This window comes from Rana temporaria, chromosome 7 (genome assembly GCF_905171775.1).
Source record: "Rana temporaria chromosome 7, aRanTem1.1, whole genome shotgun sequence".
NCBI classification, from domain to species: domain Eukaryota; kingdom Metazoa; phylum Chordata; class Amphibia; order Anura; family Ranidae; genus Rana; species Rana temporaria.
The window spans coordinates 53,053,412-53,079,196 of NC_053495.1; the positions used below are offsets into that span (position 1 = coordinate 53,053,412).

Consider the following 25,785-nt stretch of genomic DNA (forward strand, 5'->3'; position numbering starts at 1 on the left):
AGAACCTTGGTGAAGTCCCAAGGTGCTGTGGACAGACTAAAGGGAAGGGCATAAAACTGATAAATTTGCATACCCACAGCAAAATGCAGGTAGCTTTGAAGTGCTGTAAAAGGTGTGGATGTGCAAGAGGCATCCTTTATGTCCACAGAGGCCATATGGAAATATGCAATGACTACCTTAGTGGATTCCATGTGGAATTTTGGTATCTGGGGGAAGATTCCCCACTTTTGGCTTAGGTGGTGAACATGCTTGTACATTTTACAACATGAAGTGGGAGTAAAGGCAGAAACCAAAATTCCAGCTTGTAACCTAGAAATACCACATTTTAGACCCAAATGGCTGCAAATGTCAACAGGCATCTCCCCACTCTGACAAATTGGAGTACCCCCCTTTCATTGTGAGGAAGGCTTGACCATGAATTTTGAGGATTGGGGACGGAATGAGATCCAGGCTTTGCCTGGGAGAAACAAAAACAAGGGGAGGAGCAAAGGGTTCCCAAGAGGGATTTTTTTTTGGGCCAAAAGGGTACTCTCCCCTCGGTGACCTCCTTTATAATGCTGTCCCGGGTTTTTGCCAAAAAGGTCTTTCCGATAATAGGGCAAACTCAATAGACGTTACCAGCAGTAATGCCCCCTGCAAACCAACATTTGAGCCAAAAGGCCCTCCGGGCAGGTGTACCAAAAAGAGGCCAATTCTGGAAATTTGGCGCATAATATTCACTAGCTCATCAAAACAATAGTAGTAGTAGGGCTATAGCCATAAGCTCCAGTTGGTGGGAGGACTAGATGATCCATAAGGCTGGATCCAGAATCTGAGACATAACTTTGGACCAGACAGATACATGGCCGCAATGGCAGGTTGCAGGGCCTGCAAAGGCCGTAAAAAGGATTCCCAGCAAGAAATCCACAAGGTCTTTTAACCACTTGTCTACTGGGGCATTTAAAAAAAATGTCTCATACATTTAAAAACTGCATTGTTCGCTAGAAAATTTGTTTAACTCCCCAAACAATTACATATTTTCTGAAAACAGAGACCATGGAGAATAAAATAGTGGCAGATGCATTTTTTTATATTGCACAGTAGTTGCGCAGCTGTGCAACGATCAATTTATTTATAGGAAAAATTGCACTAAAAGGTGTTAATTAATGCACACAATAACAATATATATAAAAAAAAAAAAAAAATGTAATATAATATAAAAGATGGGGTTCCATCAAGTAGATATCCAAAAAATATTAAGCCTTAAACTGCATGGACTAATGAAATGGCAAAAGACTATGGTACACAAAACGGTCCATAGGCGATTCTTTAAAAGTCTTTATGGGTTAACTATGAATTATTGCCCAACTCAGACATTCATAGCGATATCTCACGTAAGGTACAATTGCTGTTTAACTAAATGTGTGCTTTTACATGACACCCTAAAGTCAACTTAAATAAAAATCCATAAGATGCCAACAGCTGCACTAGCAGCAATAATCATGCTTTAGCCCCCAACTACAAGGTGGTTTATAAATACACCTTGGTAAATAAGAAGTTAAACTACAGGATGCCTTCTACAGAGACTATTAGAATCTAATCAAGACACGGAATGGCCAAGTCCACAACAAAGGCAGTCTACTTTTTTTTTTTAACCACTTCCCTCCCGGTCAAGTGAATTGACATCCGGGAAGTGGTTTCGTTCTCCTGACTGGACGTCTATTGACGTCCTGCAGGATAACAGCCACCACGCGCCCGGGGCGGCCCGCATCGCTACGATGCGGTGTGTCACTCTGACACACCGCTACACTGATCTTGGTAAAGAGCCTCCGGTGCAGGCTCTTTACCACATGATCAGCCGTGTCCAATAACGGCTGATCACAATGTAAACAGGAAGAGCCACTGATCGGCTTTTCCTCACTCGCGTCTGACAGACGCGAGTAGAGCAGAGATGATCGGCTGCTCTCCTGACAGGGGGGTATGTGCTGATAGTTTATCAGCGCAGCCCCCCTCGGATCACTGCACAGGACAGCCAGCATGCCGCCCAGGACCACCAGGGATGGGCATCCACACTGGACCCCCAGGTATGCCACCTAGACCACCAGGGAATGCCAATCTGTGCCAAGGCAGCTGCCAATCAATGCCCAGGCAGCTGCCAACCAGTGCCCACTCAAAATCCCTGCCAGTGCCACCAGGGATACCAATCAGTGCTGCATGTCAGTGCCCATTAGTGCCATGTATCGAAGCCCATCAGTGCTGTCTATCAGTGCCGCCTATCAATGCCACCCATAAGTACCCACCATTGCAGCCTTTCAGTGCCAATCAGTGCCACCCATGAGTGCCCATCAGTGCCGCCCATCAATGCCTATCAGTGCTGCATATAAGTGCCACCCAACAGTGCTGGCTATCGGTGCCACCTCATCAGTGCCCATCAGTGCCACCTTATCAGTGAAGGAGAAAACGTACTTTATTACAACATTTTATAACAGAAAAAAATGAGAAACCTTTTTTTTTTTTTTAAATGTTCGGTCTTTTTTTTATTTGTATAGCAAAAAATAAAAACCCCAGAGGTGAATAAATACCACCAAAAGAAAGCTCTATTTGTGGGAACAAAATTATAAAAATTCAGTTTGGCCGCGCAATTGTCATTTAAACAACGACAGCACAGAAAGTTAAAAAACGGCTTGGGCAGGAAGGGGCGTAGGTATTGAAGTGGTTAAAGGAACAATCCTCTATAGGTTATTGCTAGGCAAAATGCTTAGGTGGAATGAAGACCTTATCTGGGCTACTACTTTGCTAGTCGCACATACCCTTAATTCCTACTAATTAAGGGCCCCGAAAACTATCACAGAAGCACGGTTATTGCATTTCAATAATATCACATCCTGTAGAACATACACAGCAAATTTAAGCCACAGAATGCAATATTATTTTGTAGCTCCCTATCCACAGCTATGTTTGTAGGACAGGACATACCTGGCAGGATCTTGAATATTCCAGGAGTCTCCATTTCCACAGACAAGTCAAAATGCGAGCAGTCACTCAATGACACAACCTCATTATCACCATTGAGGATGCCAAATATCCTTAAAGGCAGCTCCAGCCTGTTTCCTATACGAGCTTCAACCGGACAAGGCGTGAATTCCATGCCAGTGGGTTCAATGACAAACACCTAAAATATAAAGTATAGGTCTTCAGATAATGAGAAAGATGAGAGTTGCAATTGTTGAAAGCACCAGGCACCTGGCTGTCAAACAGATGTTTTTGCTTTAATTTTAATGCGACTCTCTCATTCCCCTTCACACTACTCCCCTGCCCCTCTCTCCATCGCAGCTACCACAAAATAACCCAGTCTAAGCTTAATGTTGGTAGATGGTGGAGCTTACACACAGGATGAACGATGTCTCCCCCTCCATCATGTGACATTGATCAGGACTGGCAAGTGGTTGTTCAGGCACATGGGACCTCATACCCAGAAGAATCAGACATTTTGTGATGGCTGAAACAGAGGGAGGAGCGCGTGGGGGGGGTGATTAAAAGGAGTGAATAAGTAGTCAGTAGCCTTCGCTAGAAAGAGGTTCTGTCCCATTTCTCTGAATGAGCAAAGCAAGAGTCTCTAAATTCACAGACTCAGAACTAGGATACAGATGAGTCTAACTTGAACTAGGGCATGCTCTTCTAGATCTGATTCAAAGTAAAAAAGCAAGAAGCAGCCAGCAATTGTTAGAAGGCAGCTAGCATTGGCACCTTTTTATAATATGTTTTCCTCTAGCTGGCTTAGACAGCAGTAGAATCTTGCCACCCTAGATTTACTATATACATTCAAAATACAAGCCTGGGGAGTTAAGTTTTGTTTTAATAGATTTGGCCATAAATATGTTTATCCAAAATATGTTCAGATTGTTTTAGTACATGAGAAAATGTACATACTACCCCATATACATGCAGATTCTGAACAAGTGGATAGTAAGATCCATACACATACCTGGAAAGAGAATAGAATTAGCTAGAAACGTATGCAATGCAAGCTGTGACTCACCTTCATCTCTCCAAAATGTAAAGAATTTTGCACATCACTAGCCCGTATAACACTAACACCAATGTCATCTCCAGTTGTCATTAACCCTTTGACAGTCACAGTAGCCACAGCATTATTTGAGGACGACCAGGTAAAATTTCCACTTCCACCATGTACCTTTAAAGCAAAAATTACAGGTGTATTCAGTTATAAGTTAGTTATAACAGTAAATATAATGAAATGCTTTAATTTACCAAAATTACATAATGACTTTCGAAACAGACCCTGTTCTGTAAAAACATGGATTTGCAACATAAAGCTTTTAAAATCCGAGGCATTTTATTTTCTTGACTTTATAAAACAGTCCACATAATCTAACGAAATGTCTCTATCACAATTTAAAATGACTGAAACAGGTTTACTGAAGAGCACTTATATTACCTGTATTATGTACTGATAAGCTCCTGGCTTAGGCTGCCAGGGAAAAGTAAGAATTTTGGGTGAAAGTGTAATCGGAGTATAGATTTCCACCTCTTGCTGGTTCCTCACAGGATTTGGCAGCACGTGAACACCCCCATCCTGCAAAAATAAAAGGTATAAGGTTATGCTCTAATTAAACAAGTTCTGTTGCACCCAGAACAGGACAGTTGTGTTTTTTTTTTTGTCCAATTGCTGCAAACCTAAATTAAATTGGCCTTGATGACAAAGTTAATGCTACCCAAGAAAAATAATCACTTGCCAGAGTAATTCCGGATTTAACGGTCAATGCCTGAATGGACTATACTTTTTTCACAATCTTGTTATTTTCAAGCTGAACTCCAGGCAGCTATAAAAACACACATGAATGCTGCTCTGTGCCCATTACGGTCAATCAAAGCATTTATTTGTTGCAAACAGTATAAATGCCTACATTTTACTTTGCATCTCCTGCAGCCTCTATGCAGCTCTGCTTGACTGGGAGAAGCAGCACAAGGAGCCAAGCAGCTGTGCTGCAGAGCTCACTACATGCTGATAGGAATAGAGAAAGACCGATGAGCAGATCAGTCTGCTGCTTCTCCTTCCACTGTCCATTCACATGGATGGTTGCTGTATGGCAGAGCTATTTAAATCTCAAGACTGGATGGACACAAATGTATATTCTTTGGCAGGTAAAACGCAGGTAATTTTAAAATTTTTAGCAGTTTGCCTGGAGCTTAGCTTTAAATGAATGGACTGACTGAAAAAGAAATTAAAATTCATAAACAAGAAAAAAAAAAAGAACCGAGCCCAAGGACCACAGTAGATCAACAGAAAAAACAACTTTAACACCCATGTAAATCTTAAATATCTTTAACCACTTAAGCCCCGGACCAATACGCTGTCTAAAGACCCAAGGTGTTTTTACAATTTGGCAATGCGCTGCTTTAACTGGTAATTGCGCGGTCATGCAATGTTGTACCGAAACGAAACTTGCGTCCTTTTCTTCCCACAAATAGAGCTTTATTTTGATGGTATTTGATCGCCTCTGCGATTTTTATTTTTTGCGATATAAACGCAAAAAGACCGTAAATTTTGAAAAAAAAATGATTTTTCTTATAACAAAAAGTAAAAAATATCGAATAAACTAAATTTTAGTCAAACATTTAGGCCAAAATGTATTCAGCCACATGTCTTTAGTAAAAAAAAATCGCAATAAGCGTATATTTATTGGTTTTCGCAAAAGTTATAGCGTCTACAAACTAGGGTACATTTTCTGGAATTTACACAGCTTTTATTTTATGACTGCCTATCTCATTTCTTGAGGTGCTAAAATGGCAGGGCAGTACAAAACCCCCCCAAATGACCCCATTTTGGAAAGTAGACACCCCAAGGAAACTGCTGAGAGGCATGTTGAGTCCATTGAATATTTAATTTTGTTGTCCTAAGTGATTGAATAATGACGAAAAAAAAAAAAATGTTTACAAAAAGTTGTCACTAAATGATATATTTCTCACACATGCCATGGTTATATGTGGAATTGCACCCCAAAATACATTCTGCTGCTTCTCCTGAGTACGAGGATACCACATGTGTGGGACTTTTTGGGAGCCTAGCCGCATACGGGGCCCCAAAACCCAAGCACAGCCTTCAGCATTTCTAAGGGCACAAATTTTTGATTTCACTCCTCACTACCTATCAAGGTTTCGAAGGCCATAAAATGCCAAAATAGCAAAAAAAAAAAAAAACAAATGACCCCATTTTGGAAAGTAGACACCCTAAGCTATTTGCTGAGAGGCATGTCGAGTCCATGGAATATTTTATATTTTGACACAAGTTGCGGGAATATGACAAACTGTTTTTTTTTTTGCACAAAGTTGTCACTAAATGATATATTGCTCACACATGCCATAGTTATATGTGGAATTGCACCCCAAAATACATTCTGCTGCTTCTCCCGAGTACGGGGATACCACATATGTGGGACTTTTTGTGAGCCTAGCCGCGTACGGGACCCCGAAAACCAATCACCACCTTCAAGATTTCTAAGGGCATACATTTTTGATTTCACTCCTCACTACCTATCACTACCTATCACAGTTTTGAAGGCCATAAAATGCCAAGATGTCACACAACCCCCCCAAATGACCCCATTTTGGAAAGAAGACACCCCAAGCTATTTGCTGAGAGGCATGTTGAGTCCATGGAATATTTAATTTTATGGCCCCAAGTGATTGAATAATGACCAAAAAAAAAAAAAAAAAATATTTTACAAAACGTTGTCACTAAATGATATATTTCTCACATATGCCATGGGCATATGTGGAATTGCACCCCAAAATACATTCTGCTGCTTCTCCTGAGTACGGGGATACCACATGTGTGGGACTTTTTGGGAGCCTAGCCGCGTACGGGACCCCGAAAACCAATCACCGCCTTCAGGATTTCTAAGGGCATAAATTTTTGATTTCACTCCTCACTACCTATCACAGTTTCGAAGGCAATAAAATGCCAAAACAGCACAAAACCCCCCCAAATGACCCCATTTTGGAAAGTAGAAACCCCAAGCTATTTGCTGAGAGGGATGTTGAGTCCATGGAATATTTAATTTTTTTGCCACAAGTCACTGAATAATGACCAAAAAAAAAAAAATTACAAAACGTTGTCACTAAATGATATATTTCTCACACATGCCACGGTTATATGTGGAATTGCACCCCAAAATACATTCTGCTGCTTCTCCTGAGTACGGGGATACCACATGTGTGGGACTTTTTGGAGCCTAGCCGCGTACGGGGCCCCGAAAACCAAGCACTGCCTTCAAGATTTGTGTGAGTGAAATCAAAAATTTGCGCCCTTAGAAATGCTAAAGGCGGTGCTTGGTTTTCGGGGTCCCGTACGCGGCTAGGCTCCCAAAAAGTCCCAAACATGTGGTATCCCCGTACTCAGGAGAAGCAGCAGAATGTATTTTAGGGTGCAACTCCACATATAACCATGGCATGTGTGAGCAATATATCATTTAGTGACAACTTTTTTTTTTTTTTTTTTTTTTCTCATTATTCAATCACTTTGGACAAAAAAAAAAAAAAAATCAATGGACTCAACATGCCTCTCAGCAGTTTCCTTGGGGTGTCTTCTTTCCAAAATGGGGTCATTTGGGTTTTTTTTGTGCTATTTTGGCATTTTATGGCCTTCGAAACTGTGATAGGTAGTGAGGAGTGAAATCAAAAATTTACACCCTTAGAAAGCCTGAAGGCGGTGATTGGTTTTTGGGGTCCCGTACGCGGCTAGGCTCCCAAAAAGTCTCACACATGTGGTATCCCCGTACTCAGGAGAAGCAGCAGAATGTATTTTGGGGTGTAATTCCACATATGCCCATGGCATGTTTGAGCAATATATCATTTAGTGACAACTTTGCGCAAAAAAATATATATATATATATATATATATATATATATATATATATATATATATATATATATATATATATATATATATATATATATATATATATATATATATATATATATATATATATATATATATATATATATATATATATATATATATATATATATATATATATATATATATATATTTATATTTATATTTCCCGCAACTTGGGTCAAAATCTAAAATATTCCATGGACTTAAGATGCCTCTCAGCAAATAGCTTGGGGTGTCTACTTTCCAAAATGGGGTCATTTGGGGGGGTTTTCAATTGTCCTGGCATTTTATGCACAACAATTAGAAGCTTATGTCACACATCACCCACTCTTCTAACCACTTGAAGAAAAAGCCCTTTCTGACACTGTTTGTTTACATAAAAACATATTTTTTTGCAAGAAAGTTAAGTTGAACCCCCAAACATTATATATTTTTTTAAAGCAAAGGCCCTACAGATTAAAATGGTGGGTGTTGCAAAATTTTTTTCCACACAGTATTTGCGCAGCGTTTTTTCAAACGCATTTTTTGGGGAAAAAATACACTTTTTTTTATTTTAAAGCACTAAAAACACACTATATTGCCCAAATTATTGATGAAATAAAAATTATGATCTTAGGCCGAGTACATGGATACCAAACACGACATACTTTAAAATTGCGCACAAACGCGCAGTGGCGACAAACTACATACATTTTTAAAAGCCTTTACAGGTTACCACATTAGATTTACAGAGTAGGTCTACTGCTAAAATGACTGCCCTCGATCTGCCCTTCGCGGTGATACCTCACATGCATGGTGCAATTGCTGTTTACATATGACTCCAGACCGACGCTTGCGTTCGCCTTTGCGCAAGAGCAGGGGGGGACAGGGATGCTTTTTTTTATGTTTTTATTTTTTTATATATTTATTTCGCTTTTTTTATTTTATTTGTTAACTGTTCCTTCCATTTATTTATTTTTTTACCATTTTTATTGTTATCTCAGGGAATGTAAATATCCCTTATGATAGCAATAGTTAGTGACAGGTACTCTTTTTTTTTTTTAAATGGGGTCTATTAGACCCTAGATCTTTCCTCTGCCCTCAAAGCATCTGACCACACCAAGATCGGTGTGATAAAATGCTTTCCCATATTCTCAATGGCGCCGTTTATATCTGGGGGGGGGGACATTCCCTCCCACTGAATGTAAAAGCAGTCTAGAGGCTAATTAGCCGCTAGGACTGCTTTTACATGAAAGCCGACCGCTGGCTGAAAAGAATGATACCAAGATGATGCCTAAACCCGCAGGCATCATTCTGGTATAACCATTCAAAGTCCAGCAACATACCAGTACGTTGATGGTTCTTGTTGGACATGTATTGTAATCTTTTTTTTTTTTCATGCAGCCTGTTGGCTGAACAAAAAAAAGATTGATCGGTGGGTATGCCCACCATTAGAATACCTCCCTTCATCCACCCACTTCTAATGATGGGCATACATGCACCATTTATATATGCCGAAGCATGGGGGCATCCTCCCGCAAAAAAGTTATGCCGCGTACGGTCGGACTTTTCTATGCCGCGTACACACGGTCGGACTTTTCTATGCCGTGTACACATGGTCAGACTTTTCCACAGGAAAGCCTCCGTAGGAATGTCAACCGTATGTACGCGGCATTAGGAGCAAAATCGCTCCTCCGCCCCTAATGCCCCCATGCTCCGGCATATATGCTCTTTTTTGAACTGTAGTGGTGAAATCACCTCCTACAGCATTGGAGTCGCGGCTTTATATATCGTGGGAGCAAACGCTGTTGCTGTCACGCTAAATAAATCCGCACTGCAACTGAATGGCGTACCTGCTAAGCAAATGATGGGTAACATTAAAACAAAGTAACATTCCAGTATAACAGTAAGATCATACCATACCTGCAAAGCAAATACCTATAAAAAAACATAGTAAAAAATAAAACATTTTTTAACGCAACCTGTGCCTAAAATATATATATGCCGAAGCATAGGGGCATCCTCCCGCAAAAAAGTTATGCCGCGTACGGTCGGACTTTTCTATGCCGCGTACACACGGTCGGACTTTTCTATGCCGTGTACACATGGTCAGACTTTTCCACGGGAAAGCCTCCGTAGGAATGTCAACCGTATGTACGCGGCATTAGGAGCAAAATCGCTCCTCCGCCCCTGCTGCCCCCATGCTTCAGCATATATGCTCTTTTTTTTTAACTGTGGTGGTGAAATCACCTCCTACAGCACTGGAGTCGCGGCTTTATATATCGTGGGAGCAAACGCTGTTGCTGTCAAGATAAATAAGTCCGCGCAACAGCTGAATGGCGTACCTGAAAACAGTAAAATAAATTACATACCTGAAAAGCAAGCATGAAAAAACATAACAACAATAAAACTTTACAGAAAAGAATACAGTAAAAAAGAGCAGAACAATAGAGAGAGAATAGAGAGGGAGAGAACAATAAAACGACAACTATTTTTGTTTTTTTTATTTTATATTTTTTTGTGTGTTTTTATTTTTTACTTTTTTTTTTTTTTTTTTTTAACACTTTTTTTTGTAACTGTGAACTGTAACTTCAACTTTTCGGTTCCAGGTTTGGGTCTCTCAAAATGCGATGGCATCTTGGGAGACCCTGTGTAAGTGAGCCTAGCCTGTGAAATGTTTCACCCTACACTAATAATTAACTCGTGTGTGGAAGCGTTCAAAACATTCACCAATACAAAGACCAGGATTGGCAGGACATTTGGGACAAAAATAACGGGTGTCACGCCTAAATCCGCGCTTGGTACAGACACGACATTTTCTTTGGGGGGCTCGTTGGGTAGGGGTACTCTCGAGGACATAAGAAAAATGCCTCTCATGCAGTCGGCTTACTGCATTTGGTAGGGGCTGGTGAGGTACAGTACCGCCTGGATACAGGAGTTCTGTGATGATATCCCTCTGGAATTGAAGGAAGGATTCATTCCGTCCTGAAGCTCTGTATACGACATGAGCATTCAGTAGAGCCAATTGAAATAAATGTAGAGACACTTTTTTGTACCAGCGTCTCGTCTTACGGGCAATATGATACGGCGCCATTAACTGGTCGTTGAGGTCCACCCCTCCCATATTAAGGTTATATTCGTGGACACAGAGGGGTTTCTCCACAACACCAGTCACCGTATGAATTTGGACTGTCGTGTCTGCGTGAAGGGTGGTAAGAACGAAAACATTCCTATTGTCCCGCCACTTCACAGCGAGCAAATTTTTACATCTGCAGCAGGCTCTCGCCCCCGGCCTAATACGGGCATCTACAAGCCGCTGGGGGAAGCCCCGGCGATTAGGTCGCACGGTGCCACATGCTCCAATCTGTTGATCAAATAAGTGGCTAAAAAGTGGCACGCTGCTGTAAAAATTGTCCACATACAAATGGTACCCCTTTCCGAATAAGGGTGACACCAAGTCCCAAACAATCTTGCCAGCGCTCCCCATGTAATCTGGGCATCCTTCCGGCTCTACCTGACTATCTTTTCCCTCGTAAACCCTAAAGCTCCATGTGTAGCCTGTGGCCCTGTCACAGAGCTTATAGAGCTTGACCCCGTATCTGGCACGCTTGCTGGGAAGGTACTGTTTGAAAGACAAGCGGCCAGCAAATTTAATCAGGGACTCATCAACGCATACAACCTGCTGGGGATTAAACAAGGCTGCAAAACGTTCGTTGAAATGGTTTACGAGGGGCCGAATTTTGTAGAGCCGGTCAAATTCAGGGTCTCCACGTGGACGACAAAGTGCATTGTCACTGAAATGCAGGAACCGCAGGATCGCCTCGTATCGTTTCCTGGCCATGTGAGCAGAGAAAACGGGCATATGGTCGATGGGATGTGTGGACCAATACATCCGCAATGACGGAAATTTGTGTATGCCCATGTTGAGGGTAAGGCCCAGAAAGGTCTTAAATTCGGAAACCTCGAGAGGTTTCCATTCTTTGGCAAGGCGAGACTGGGGGTTAGCGGCGATGTAGGTACCAGCATATAAATTAGTCTGGTCCACAATAGATCTATAGAGATCTTCCGTGAAATACAGCGAATAAAAATCAAGTGACGTAAAGTTCGCTGTATCCACCTGAATACCGGGTTGGCCAGTGAATGGGGGAAGTACAGGTGCTGTAGAAGTGGTGGGGAACCAATCAGGATAGGCAAATTCTACAGGAAGGGCACTATGGGCACGACGGGCCTGTCTCTGTCTTCTTCTTGGTGGCAGCGGGACACTACTTGTGCTTGCCACATCGCCAGCTTGAACTGCACTTATGGGACTCGCCACGTCACCAAGTGTTACTGCAGTGCTGGATGAACGACCAGGGTGTACTAGGCCGCTGGTGCTTGCCAATTCACCAGAAGGAATAGCGGCGCTAGTACTGGATCTCTGCTCCATACGAGGGTCCTGCGGTTCTTGCTGCTCAACAACATCAGAATGGGATCGGGTACGCCTGGCCTTAGCAGGGACCTCAACTTCGTCGTGCGAGCTATCTGACATGGAGCCGCTGTCGTAAATGGGTTCATATTCTGAGCCAGAATCTGTCAGATGCGTGACCTCCTCCTCTTCACTATCTGACATGCACATGAACTCCAAGGCCTGCTTATCATTGTACCTTCGGTTTGCCATTTTGGACTCTAAATTTAGTGGTACAATGGTAAGGATTCACAGGTAAAAAAAGCACCTGACTATAGAAAAGCAAATGTAGAAAACGCTTCAAAAAAAACTGTAAGCGATCGCAGGGATCAGGCCTGTCTCTGCGAACGCTGCAGTTATGTGTCTTGTGTTTTGTAAGTGACAGTGATCGATCGATACTGCACTTGGGTGGGTTGGGCTGGGCAGAGGGGGAAAACGCAGGTGCTAGCGGGTATCTGGGCTGATTCCGCTAACAATGCGTTTTTGGGTACCCTAAACTGCTGGGTACGCTAGTATAGATCTGATCAGATCAGGTATCGATCCGTTCAGATCCTATACCACTAAGGGGGGTGTATGCTTAGCGAGTGGGTGTAAGCGGTACTGGCTCTAACCTAACGCTGCCTGGGGCGACGCAGACCCTGACTGGCGCTAAAATTAAATTTATATCACCCACCGGGTGATCAGGGGGTTAAACCTATTGGGTTATATACGGCGGGTGCTCTGATGCTATAAACAGCAAACTAACCAACCAGCGTCAACCGTAACACTTATACGGTGATCACTGGTGAAAGGGTTAACTAGGGGGCAATCAGGGGGTTAAAACCTTTATTCGGTAATATATGGGGGTACCTAACGCTTTCTAAAAACCTGGTGGCGAACCTAAAATAACTGGCTAACCACGTCACCAGTGACACTTATACAGTGATCAGTGGTGAAAGGGTTAACTCTAGGGGCAATCAGGGGTTAAAACCTTTATTTATGGGGGTACCTAACGCTATATAAACCTGGCGGCGAACCTCAAAAAAAACTAACTGCCTAGCGGCAACAGTGACACTAATACAGCGATCAGAAACCGATCGCTTAGTGACACTGGCAATAGGGGTGAAAGGGTTAACTCTAGGGGCAATCAGGGGTTAAACCTTTATTTGGGGGGGGTAGGGGGCTACCCTGGACCTAAAGGGGCCTAAACCTAACTGCCCTGACACTTTTTTCTGTCACACTGACACTAAAAGCAGTGATCAGAAAATAAATGATCACTGCAATCAGTGACACTGTGACAGGGGGTGATCTGGGGGTGCTGGGGGGGGTGATCGGGGGGGGTTATGTGCCTATGTGTGCTGTGTCAGTGTGCTGTTGGTGCAACTCACAGTACTGACGTCTTCTCTCCTCTGGAACCGGACGAAAAGACCGCCAGAGGGGAGAAAACGTCACTTCCTCCCTGCCTGTGTTTACAGTTACACAGGCAGGGAGGGCTCAGGTGGAAGCTCATTCGCGGAGGGAGATCGAGAGGGGACGGCTGGAAACCAATAGCCGCCCCCTCCTCCCGTACACCGTTCCCGGCCCTCGCATGTACCGGAGGGGGTCCCGATCGGACCCCCGAACCCGGGTAAGGCGGGGACGTACCTGTACGCCCATGTGCCTGTACGTGCCATATTGTGGACGTATATGTACATGCGGGGGTCGGGAACTGGTTAAAGTGGATGTAAACCCAATTTTTTTTTGATGTCACAATGTACAGTATAAGATTTCCTATCATCTGTGCCTAGTCTTGCCACAGAGTTAATCCAGCTCTGAGCAATCCTCTTATTGTTCAGTGAAATAAAACAGACTTACAGAGAAAAACCTTTGTCCGTTTCGCCCCCCCTTGCTGTGAGTGACAGGTTATTTACATATCTCATGCACTAGCCTGGAGACAGGCATTCTTTTTTAATTCCCACCTCCACTCCTTTTCGGGAAGTCATGTGGTTACTTTTCTGGATTTTGACTGGATGTTAGTGATCATAGCAGAATTTAGTGTAAGGAATACATAGGGAAAAAATGCATGTTGACAAGGGGAGTGTAGAGGAGGGCGGGGAGTCTACTGACATCACGTCTCCAGACAACAGACTCACCCATAGAGAATCTACAGTTTTTCAGTTCTTATAAACAGACAGAGGGGAGACATTTGACAGGTAAGGATACATGCAGGAGGCATCTATATCCTTATAGATCAGCACTATGGCAGTAGTTTAGAAAGGATGAGAGTAGGTTTACATCCACTTTAATCAATTCAGCCCCAGAACATTTTACCCCCTTCCTGACCAGAGCACTTTTTACAATTTGGCACTGCGTTGCTTTAACTGACAATTGCACGCTGTACCCAAACACAATTTGCATCCTTCCCCACCATCCTCGGTCGGGAATCGGTTAAAAACAGTGCGTGATACCTTGAGGAATTCACTTCTAGTCATCTTAACTTACATATGTGGTGGCAATGTCCCTTTAATTGCCCGCACTATTCGTCACCTTTTATTTTAGTAAATACATGACAGGGGAATAATGTATCAAGACTGATACCCTTTATGTTGTTCACATCAACTTATCCTAGTCGGATCTCTCATTGCATCTAGGTGGAACTCATATCATATTCTATTCTCCAAATGTTTAATCTAGTGAATAACACCCATTTGATCAAACTCAATACAGATACTATATATAAGAAGAAAAAAGTAAAAAAATAAAAATAAAAAATAAAAAACACCATACAAAACTGGAAGACCTTCATTTCTTGAAAGGAGCAAACAATGTGTGATTTCTTACTTTCTTCAAAACAGACTTAGTGTTTTTTAGTGTTCCCCTTGTGTATTGTTTGTAATTTTTTCCATTCTTCCTTCCACTTAGTTAAAGTCTGTCTTTTTAATATGAAAGTGTATAATTACATTTAAAAAATTTGCAGTAGAAGATAAAGAGAATGACCTTTCAGAGTATCACACATCACCAGTGTGTATTCCATTAGGAAGCTGATGCATAAAGCACATAAAACATGATTTTCTATAAAAAAATTAAATAAAAATAAGCTATCCCCCGATCTGCCTGAGACAACATATCATAGGGTGTCCTCTTATCCCACAACAACCCTTTAAACAATTCTAGGGGAGATTGTCAGTTTGGCAGACCATAGGAAATACAATAGTTTTCATAACCACTGATGTCATTATATCTGAGTTAACATATATATCATTGTTCTCTGAAATTCCCCTTCAAATACAAACAGTAGCACAGACAACTAGTCACACTTACTTCATCTACCATACATGTCAAAGCTGCATCAATGATTGTCTGACCACTTTTCAAGGCCTTCACATGATGGTACGACCCATTTAGCGAGCTTTCCAGAATCTCAAAGTATTCCTTTGGTATCTTTGCTTCAATACGTATATTCTGAAATTAAATATATTTTCTTAAAGACCATGAGCATTATCAACAAAATCAACTTGTAAAGCTGTAAATTATCAGATAACTTTTGGTTAGCCATTAATCCCTTGCAAATATATAAGGCCTCCTTTTTTCCTTGTTAGTAGCACATGAAGGTAAAATGCAAGCCCAGAAGTCCATGATTTAAAGCGGATGTCCGCTGAAAAAAAAAATATTAAAAGTCAGCAGCTACAAATACTGCAGCTGCTGACCTTTAATATCGGCACACTTACCTGTCCTGGAGTCCAGCGCCGTCCGCAGCAAAGGACGAGCGATAGCTCGTCACTCCGCTGCCCCCCCCCCCCCACCACCATCCTCAGTGAGGGAACCAGGAAGTGAAGCGCTCCGGCTTCACTGCCCGGTTCCCTACGGCGCATGCGCAAGTCGCGCTGCGCCTGCTGACTGACTCCCGCTGTGCTCTGGGAGCCGAGTGTTGCCAGAACACAAGGGGGGGGGGGGGGGGGGACGTCCTGCCCGCAGTCTACCCGCAGACTGTGTGGATGGAAGTGGGTGCAAATACATGTCTTTAGACAGGTATCTGCACCCCCCCTCCCCCCTAAAAGGTGTCAAAGGTGACACCAGAGGGGGTGGAGCTCCGCTTTAAGAAATGGATCAGATTAAGGATGGGTTACAATAGCTATAGGTACCTTTTATTTACACAGAATTCCAAATGGTTGCAAATATAATGTATAAAATAAATCAAAGACAAAATGAGAATGTGAATACCTATACATATGATTGTACAGTTACAAAAGAGACTAAGTGTTGCGTGGGCTTTTGGCAGATTGAATGTTGGCCTGCGACATTGCAATGGCTCCCTTTCGCCCAGATGTAGACCATCCTGTAGTGACGTCTCATTGAAAAGTGGCAGTAAAACATGCAACTTGTGGTGTGATGTCACACCTTGGGTCATCCACTGGTTTTTAGTGCCAAATTTGAAATGTTTACAGCACAGTGAACACAAATAATCACCTTGGTCTAACAGTAACAGTCTCTGGTTCACACTGGAGCGTTTTGACATGCGATTGACATGTCAAATCGGCGACAATTGCCGTCAATGGCACTGTCCTAATCGGTGCGATGCCGCACCTACGGCACTGCGCCGATTATAAAATGCAGTTCGTCAGGCTGCGATTTCCGTTCTGTGCAGAAACCCGCACAGATGTCTTGGACTGACATGCGGGAGTGAAATCGAGCAAGGTCCAGCAGAACTCGCACAGCTTTATTCCCGCAGCTCAGTGTAAACCTGGGCAAAAGCATACAGTACAGGGGTCTTAATGGATGGTGTTCCCTACAGATGGGCAACGACCCTGGAAATGTAAAGCATCCAGTTATTGGCTGCACGCCTCGCACGGAGTACCAAAGCGATTGCCCTTGCTGGATCCAGTGCTGAATATTGCATGCCCTGCCCACTGCCTGGGGTCCAGGTACAGCTCCCAATATTGTGCTTATCCGAATGCACTACTTCTATTTGTGGCATTAGATGGAAGTGGGGATTTAGAGAACTCGAAAAGAAAAGAAAAATCTAAATAGCCAAGGGTGATTTTTCTGTGAAGGAGAAGAGGTTCATGACCTTGGAACATAAGCAGTAAACTGAGGACTTATGGAGTGGGATAGATCTATACGGGAGGTGCCCGGGGGCCAGCCCTTGAAAGCTTTACCACTCTCCAATCACGAGCCTTTAACCCATAAGCTATACTGTACATTTACGATACACCCTTCTTTAATTTATACTCACATCAGATAAATACACCTTGTTGCTGGATTTGTCATATATATCAATAGTTATTTCATAGTATCTTTCAGTTTCGAGCACCCATTGATCTCCAGGGTGTACAGTAAATCCTGAAATATTTAAATAAATATACCCAATGTTAACAAGCCTTTTCAAAGCTGTACAGGTAAACAAGTAGGAAGCATTAACAAAAATTGGAACATTTGATTTATATGGACAATGTTTAAAGATACATTTTTGGACTGGCCACAGTACAATATCCACAGATATACAGTTCCCATAATTTCCATTTAAGTTGTTATAAAGCCTAAACATTTTTTACCTTCATGAATTCCTTGCATGAATGTAAAAAATATTTAGGCATCAGAATTCCCCCTCACCCCAACTTTTACTTTGATCCAGGGCTGTGCGGTCTGCAGCTCTTCTCTCCCCTCACTTCCTGGTCTCTTGCACTTTGTGGAGGCAGCAGGAGCCACTGGCTCCCGCTGCTGTCAAATCAAAGCCAGTGACTAGGGAGCGGAGGTGCAGGGCCGATTCCTTTAGTCATTCCTCTGCTGAAATCTCCATCGACCCATCACCACTTATGCCCTCTGGTAATCCTGGTGGATGTGATAATAGCGGTGAGAAAATGGAGTAGGGTGCAGGCAGTAGGTGGTTTCTTTGTTATGTCCCTACCGTCAATCGCAATGCAGCTATGAAATGTGCGCAAATTTGCAGATACACAGTTCCATCATCCACACAGTGTTCGACATCACACGCCACCTGAATGCAACCAGACATGTATACATGGCAGGGGTATAAAGGAGAGAAATGGCACCTCCACAAGTTGCCCTGCACAAGGGGAATAGTTGCCCTCTATATTTGGGACATCTGGGTAAACATCATGGTGATATGATTTGTTTGAAAGACACTTGTAAATGCCCTATGATGCAATGCAAGTGGATGTGGATTGTTTTTTCCTACATGGTGGAACGGTTTTTGTCATTTTGATCAAATCCGCTCAAGTGGAAAGAGCAACAATGCCCAGAGGCAAAGCTTCACACAGGATTATATATAACAAGTGAAAATATTGCGCTGTACAGTGATATACAAAATGGATATAAATATATATAAATAAATATACATACATACACACAAATATGTATGGGTGAATGAGAAAAACGTGAAGGTGACACTTAAATAACAGTGAGTGACAATGTTGAACAGTCCCTGTTCAGGGATATAACGCAAAGGTCCAGAAAACCAAGGATCCAGCCATATAAAAATGCAGTTCATCAACACTTGATCCGATCAATGCAGTGATATAAACTTAAAAAATATTCAAATAAAAATAGTTCAAAGAAGAGAGGCCTCGTATCCGGAAATGGGTGAGAGACAGAAGGTAAGCCATAACCAAGATCTCATAAATACACCTCTAGTGGTCCCAACAGCTCACCTCGGATCTGGCAAGTCGGACTAAGTCGGCCTAGTCCTAGTGAATGTAGTCCAGAACTAGGTATCAGATGCGAGTGTCCATATAGTTCGATGCATGAAAAACATAAAGGCAAATACCGAATGGTGTAATAACGTCACAGAAGGGGGGGGGGGGGGGGGGGGGGGGGAGCCTTGATCCTAACCAGTGGAGATGCACTCATATATAGGAAAAATACTAAGGACTTATCTCCACGAGCGCCGAGCTCGTCAGTCCCTCCTTCCTCTCCTTATCCAATTCTCCAATATGTCAGACTAGGAGTCCTGTGTCTCAATTGGCTCACAGCTGGCTCTAGGAGTCAAATACCTCAAGTCCTGATGCATATAGATGTGGGTCTCGATGATACATGTAAGACAGAGCAGAAGGACATGAAGCCTAGTCGTGTGATACCATATGTAACATGGGGCCCCCAGGAGACCCAAAATAGCGATGCACTCACATAAAAGTGGTGAAAGAGGGCTTGGAGGAGAGGAGGTGGAAGGAGGAGGTCCATTGCGAGTCCGCACTCGTGGAGACAAGCCCTCTTTCACCACTTTTATGTGAGTGCATCGCTATTTTGGGTCTCCTGGGGGCCCCATGTTACATATGGTATCACACGACTAGGCTTCATGTCCTTCTGCTCTGTCTTACATGTATCATCGAGACCCACATCTATATGCATCAGGACTTGAGGTATTTGACTCCTAGAGCCAGCTGTGAGCCAATTGAGACACAGGACTCCTAGTCTGACATATTGGAGAATTGGATAAGGAGAGGAAGGAGGGACTGACGAGCTCGGCGCTCGTGGAGATAAGTCCTTAGTATTTTTCCTATATGTGAGTGCATCTCCACTGGTTAGGATCAAGGCTTTCCCCCCCCCCCTTCTGTGACGTTATTACACCATTCGGTATTTGCCTTTATGTTTTTCATGCATCGAACTATATGGAGACTCGCATCCGATACCTAGTTCTGGACTACATTCACTAGGACTAGGCCGACTTAGTCCGACTTGCCAGATCCGAGGTGAGCTGTTGGGACCACTAGAGGTGTATTTATGAGATCTTGGTTACGGCTTACCTTCTGTCTCTCACCCATTTCCGGATACGAGGCCTCTCTTCTTTGAACTATTTTTATTCTAATATTTTTTAAGTTTATATCACTGCATTGATCGGATCAAGTGTTGATGAACTGCATTTCTATATGGCTGGATCCTTGGTTTTCTGGACCTTTGCGTTGTATCCCTGAACAGGGACTGTTCAACATTGTCACTCACTGTTATTTAAGTGTCACCTTCACGTTTTTCTCATTCATCCATACATATTTGTGTGTATGTATGTATATTTATTTATATATATTTATATCCATTTTGTATATCACTGTACAGCGCAATATTTTCACTTGTTTTATATATATCACTTCCTGTCTATTGAGGTAGACCTTCCTTATATTTGCAGCAGTACCCCCGTTTTTTGTCCCCTTTCCTTGCTCCCCTCATTCTAGACAGCGCAGGAGTTCACTTAACCAATACTTCACACGGGATTACTGCACCAATCTTGAAGGTCACAAGATCACAAAGTAAACCAACATTTAAGAATACAAGTCTCTTGTATATAGTCGCTTATACCAGAGTTCAACTTAAAGAAGTTATGCTTTCACAAATCATAGCGAACTAAAGCACATATCCAGCCCAAAAAAAAACTTCTAGGATTATTTTTATTTCTGTTTTGGATAAAGGGAGGAAGCGTTACAACCCATGTTTTTTCACTGCCATTTGGGGATCCATTATATTATTTCCCCTCATTTTTTAGTTTTAAATCAGACAGGAAGTGAAATTTTTTCTTTAACAGAGCCCTGGAGATCAGTGAAACCCAGCAGGGGCTCTAACGCTTTCCCTCTATCAAAAAAAAAAGCTTTATTTAAACAGAACAATGAAGGAGAGGACCTTTAGCATGCAGAGATGTATGCTGATGTGTATGTGACCTAATAAAACAAAAAACTTTGAGAGCAGAAAAAAAAAATACCTAAATATCCAGCTTCCACCACAAATATCGTTCCATTCGGTAATCGAGAAGCACCTTGCATGCGGATATTTAAAAAGCAATCATTAAGGATCGTTATGCTGAAAACCAGGCTGAAGAACCTCAAATATTTAACTCATGAACATAATAGGACAAAAAACTGCACAAGTAACCTCGTAACCCAGGGCCACAAAAGATATATACTGTATTTATCGGCGCTGCCTTGGAGGGAACAGGACGAATGCCGTCAGATTAGAGAATCTCCTGTTTACTCAGCAGCGTCTGTATTGGAAGTCCCGTCTCCTGGGATGTCATTGGACGACTGTTCTGTCTATCATAGGAGGCAGGACTTTGTATTAAAGAGGCCACAGAGTAAACAAGAGATTCTCCTGTTTGTAATCTGTCGGCACTCGTCCCGCCCCCTCCCTCTGCCCTCCGAGGTTGCAGATGGGCATCGATCACGCTGCACTGATGGCAATGGTAAGGCTGAATTTATGGCACATATGAAGCTGCATTGGTTGCAATGGAAAGGCTGCATTCATGGCAATGGTGAGGCTGCATTCATGGCAATGGTGAGGCTGCATTCATGGCAATGGTAAGCCTGTGCGTGTTGTACGCTGATGAATACGGTATATCCAAATAACACACCCAAGCTCATCCTTAGTCCTAAGCAGCGCTCTAGGATTTGTTGGGGCCACAAAATAAATATATACAGTATATCCAAATAACACGCCCAAGCTCATCTCTTCACCACACACAGCCACAAAGGCAAGATAATTATTGTTGGGCAGTGTATTAGTGCTCGGACTAACACACTTAGACTGAATTTTAATGGTTCAAAGAACGTCAGGCAAAATAGTCATCCCTCACGCATGTTCACTTCATCAAATCTGGCCCTCTTTGAAAAAAGTTTGGACACCCCTGTCGTAACCGTATGATATTAAACAATTTCTGTGTTTAAAGCTACAATACTTTACCAGGAAGGAAATAGGGAAGGAGAAGGCTGGAAGCATACATTGGCAGATTTGGACCATACATTGGTATACCGTTCTCTGGAACCTCTACAGGTAGAGATCCAATCCTCCGCCTCTCTAAACTCATTCACTCCACTCAATTCGCACCCACTCCTCTTGGTCGGAACCTGCTTTTGCTTCCAGTAAATAGGGAGCAGTCTCTTGGCTGCGTTCAGCAGAACCCATACCCCACAGACAGGACATATATCTAAGGCAGCGTGTCCCCAGGCTTAGAGGCAGCACCGGCCCGAGATTGTTTATATTCACATGCTGTAACCTCACAGTGTGAAATAGTGAAATAAATCCAAAATGGTGAATCTGAGTGATGAGTGACAATTTCTTACGGTGTCCCCAACTGTGGGCGTTCTTCTATTAATGGTGAATAGGTGGTGAAGTGGGGCCACCTATTCACCATTAACAGAAGAACGCCCACAGTGGGGACACCATAAGAAATTGTCACTCATCACTCAGATTCACCATTTTGGATTTATTTCACTATGCATGTTTTTGTATTTCATGCAAATAGACATTTTTAAGTTTGCCTATACTGTTCATCGGACTGTCACGCATGCCAGCACGTTTGCACTTTGTATTCAGGATCTGTTCATGTTATTAGCACTTTACCACTGTTGTAGTACCCGATATTTATTACTTCAGCCAGTGCATGTCAGGTTTTATTCTTAATTTATAGTAGCACTTTATATTTATTTCCTTCATCTTTGTTCTATATTTGTCTTAGTAATTTATACACCACGAATTTGAACATCCATCTTCCCTGTTTTTTTTACTGGGGATTTTGGCACTTTTTGCACACACATACATACATACATATATATATATATATATACACACACAGTGAGGAAAATAAGTATTTGAACACCCTGCTATTTTGCAAGTTCTCCCACTTGGAAATCATGGAGGGGTTTGAAATTGTCATCGTAGGTGCATGTCCACTGTGAGAGACATAATAATAATTAAAAAAAAATTCCAGAAATCACAATTTATGATTTTTTAACTATTTATTTGTATGATACAGCTGCAAATAAGTATTTGAACACCTGTCTATCAGCTAGAATTCTGACCCTCAAAGACCTGTTAGTCTGCCTTTAAAATGTCCACCTCCACTCCATTTATTATCCTAAATTAGATGCACCTGTTTGAGGTCATTAGCTGCATAAAGACACCTGTCCACCCCATACAATCAGTAAGAATCCAACTACTAACATGGCCAAGACCAAAGAGCTGTCCAAAGACACTAGAGACAAAATTGTACACCTCCACAAGGCTGGAAAGGGCTACGGGGAAATTGCCAAGCAGCTTGGTGAAAAAAGGTCCACTGTTGGAGCAATCATTAGAAAATGGAGGAAGCTAAACATGACTGTCAATCTCCCTCGGACTGGGGCTCCATGCAAAATCTCACCTCGTGGGGTCTCAATGATCCTAAGAAAGGTGAGAAATCAGTCCAGGACTACACGGGGGGAGCTGGTCAATGACCTGAAAAGAGCTGGGACCACCGTTTCCAAGGTTACTGTTGGTAATACACTAAGACGTCATGGTTTGAAATCATGCATGGCACGGAAGGTTCCCCTGCTTAAACCAGCACATGTCAAGGCCCGTCTTAAGTTTGCCAATGACCATTTGGATGATCCAGAGGAGTCATGGGAGAAAGTCATGTGGTCAGATGAGACCAAAATATAACTTTTTGGTCATAATTCCACTAACCGTGGAGGAAGAAGAATGATGAGTACCATCCCAAGAACACCATCCCTACTGTGAAGCATGGGGGTGGTAGCATCATGCTTTGGGGGGGTTTTTCTGCACATGGGACAGGGCGACTGCACTGTATTAAGGAGAGGATGACCGGGGCCATGTATTGCGAGATTTTGGGCAACAACCTCCTTCCCTCAGTTAGAGCTTTGAAGATGGGTCGAGGCTGGGTCTTCCAACATGACAATGACCCGAAGCACACAGCCAGGATAACCAAGGAGTGGCTCTGTAAGAAGCATATCAAGGCTCTGGCATGGCCTAGCCAGTCTCCAGACCTAAACCCAATAGAGAATCTTTGGAGGGAGCTCAAACTCTGTGTTTCTCAGCAACAGCCCAGTAACCTGACTGATCTAGAGAAGATCTGTGTGGAGGAGTGGGCCAAAATCCCTCCTCCAGTGTGTGCAAACCTGGTGAAAAACTACAAGAAACGTTTGACCTCTGTAATTGCAAACAGAGGCTACTGTACCAAATATTAACATTGATTTTCTCAGGTGTTCAAATACTTATTTGCAGCTGTATCATACAAATAAATAGTTAAAAAAATCATACATTGTGATTTCTGGATTTTTTTTTATTATGTCTCTCACAGTGGACATGCACCTACGATAACAATTTCAGACCCCTCCATGATTTCCAAGTGGGAGGACTTGCAAAATAGCAGGGTGTTCAAATACTTATTTTCATCACTGTGTATATATATATATATATATATATATATATATATATATATATATATATATATATATATATACATATACATATATACATATATATATATATATATATATATATATATATATATATATATATATATATATATATATATATATATATATATATATATATATATATATCAGCTCAGCGCTATTTCACATACACTACAGTCCACATAAAGGTTAAGGTACACCTTTTACAGTGTTTTGCAGCAGTTTATTTATTATTTAATTTATATTTTATGGTAGCGCGGAAATATTTTCTATACACAATCATTAAGGATCGTTATGCTGAAAACCAGGCTGAAGAACCTCAAATATTTAACTCATGAACATAATAGGACAAAAACAAAAAACAAATGCACAAGTAACCTCGTAACCATATTATATTAAACAATTTCTGTGTTTACAACTACAATACTTTACCAGGAAGGAAATCTAGCCAGAACAGCTGTGTCAGGTTTGTTCTGCAGTCACTGGAGTCATGCCATGAAAATCATCAGCTCTCTTGTAAGCACTTACAGAGGATTTTCTTACAGCTGGGCAGACAAGACATTGCCAGCAAATTCACACTGGGCTTGTTGTCTTTTAGGAGTGGGCGTGTGTAATCCAAGTACCAAACAATGCAGTACGTTCTCTCTACAGAGACACATGGCTTGGATTCAACCACAATCAAACAGTTTTACATGGAGCAAAAAGCAGCTACTGCTTGCTGCTGAAGTCCAGTGTTATACTGTACCATTTACATAAACTTTACACAACAATCACCATCTCCTACTAGCTAGACACATCATGCATATGCAGTAATAATCTTTATAAAGGATATTCTTATGGAGAAGCACAATGTTGGTTTGACCCTCCTGCAATGCTGTCACTTTAGATGTTCTCTGGTCCAGCTTAGCCACTGGATCAAATTTAGTACCCATTGGAGCAGGCACATGGTTCTGAAGCTGCAATGCGTATTGTTCTGACGGCATCAATAAATCTAGGGAGAGGCAATAAAAGGGTAGATGGTTAAAGAAAGAGTCTTTTCTAACAGTAAAAAAGTAAAAGCCATGTATAAAATTCCCATGTCTGAAGATATTCTTTAAAATAGACTGAGCTGGTGGCTGAATATTCATTAAAGGTTTTATCATCATAAAGTGAAATTAAGTTCAAACTAAAAATGTAGTATATTGCAGCTTACATATCAGATGTGGTGGCTGCTTTAGTTTTCTTTAAGTCTTTTCCCCTCTGTTTTTACGTGGTGATCTGGCCAGCAACGCACCTCAAATTTTAAATACACAAACAAAATGACGCACAACTCCAGCTAA

General features: G+C 42.1%; 1 protein-coding gene across 1 annotated transcript in view; it reads right to left on the minus strand.

Annotated features, from left to right (window-relative positions):
• The window catches only part of NUP210 (nucleoporin 210), a 193,128-nt gene that overhangs the window by 106,856 nt on the left and 60,487 nt on the right, over positions 1-25,785 (minus strand). Inside the window, exons 7-13 of the mRNA XM_040359371.1 lie at positions 25,299-25,457; positions 20,983-21,051; positions 17,515-17,621; positions 15,603-15,743; positions 4,439-4,576; positions 4,019-4,174; positions 2,956-3,151 (exon numbers count right to left, since the gene is read on the minus strand). Of these exons, the coding sequence (XP_040215305.1) occupies positions 2,956-3,151; positions 4,019-4,174; positions 4,439-4,576; positions 15,603-15,743; positions 17,515-17,621; positions 20,983-21,051; positions 25,299-25,457 (966 nt within the window). The remainder of the gene's footprint in view (positions 1-2,955; positions 3,152-4,018; positions 4,175-4,438; positions 4,577-15,602; positions 15,744-17,514; positions 17,622-20,982; positions 21,052-25,298; positions 25,458-25,785) is intronic.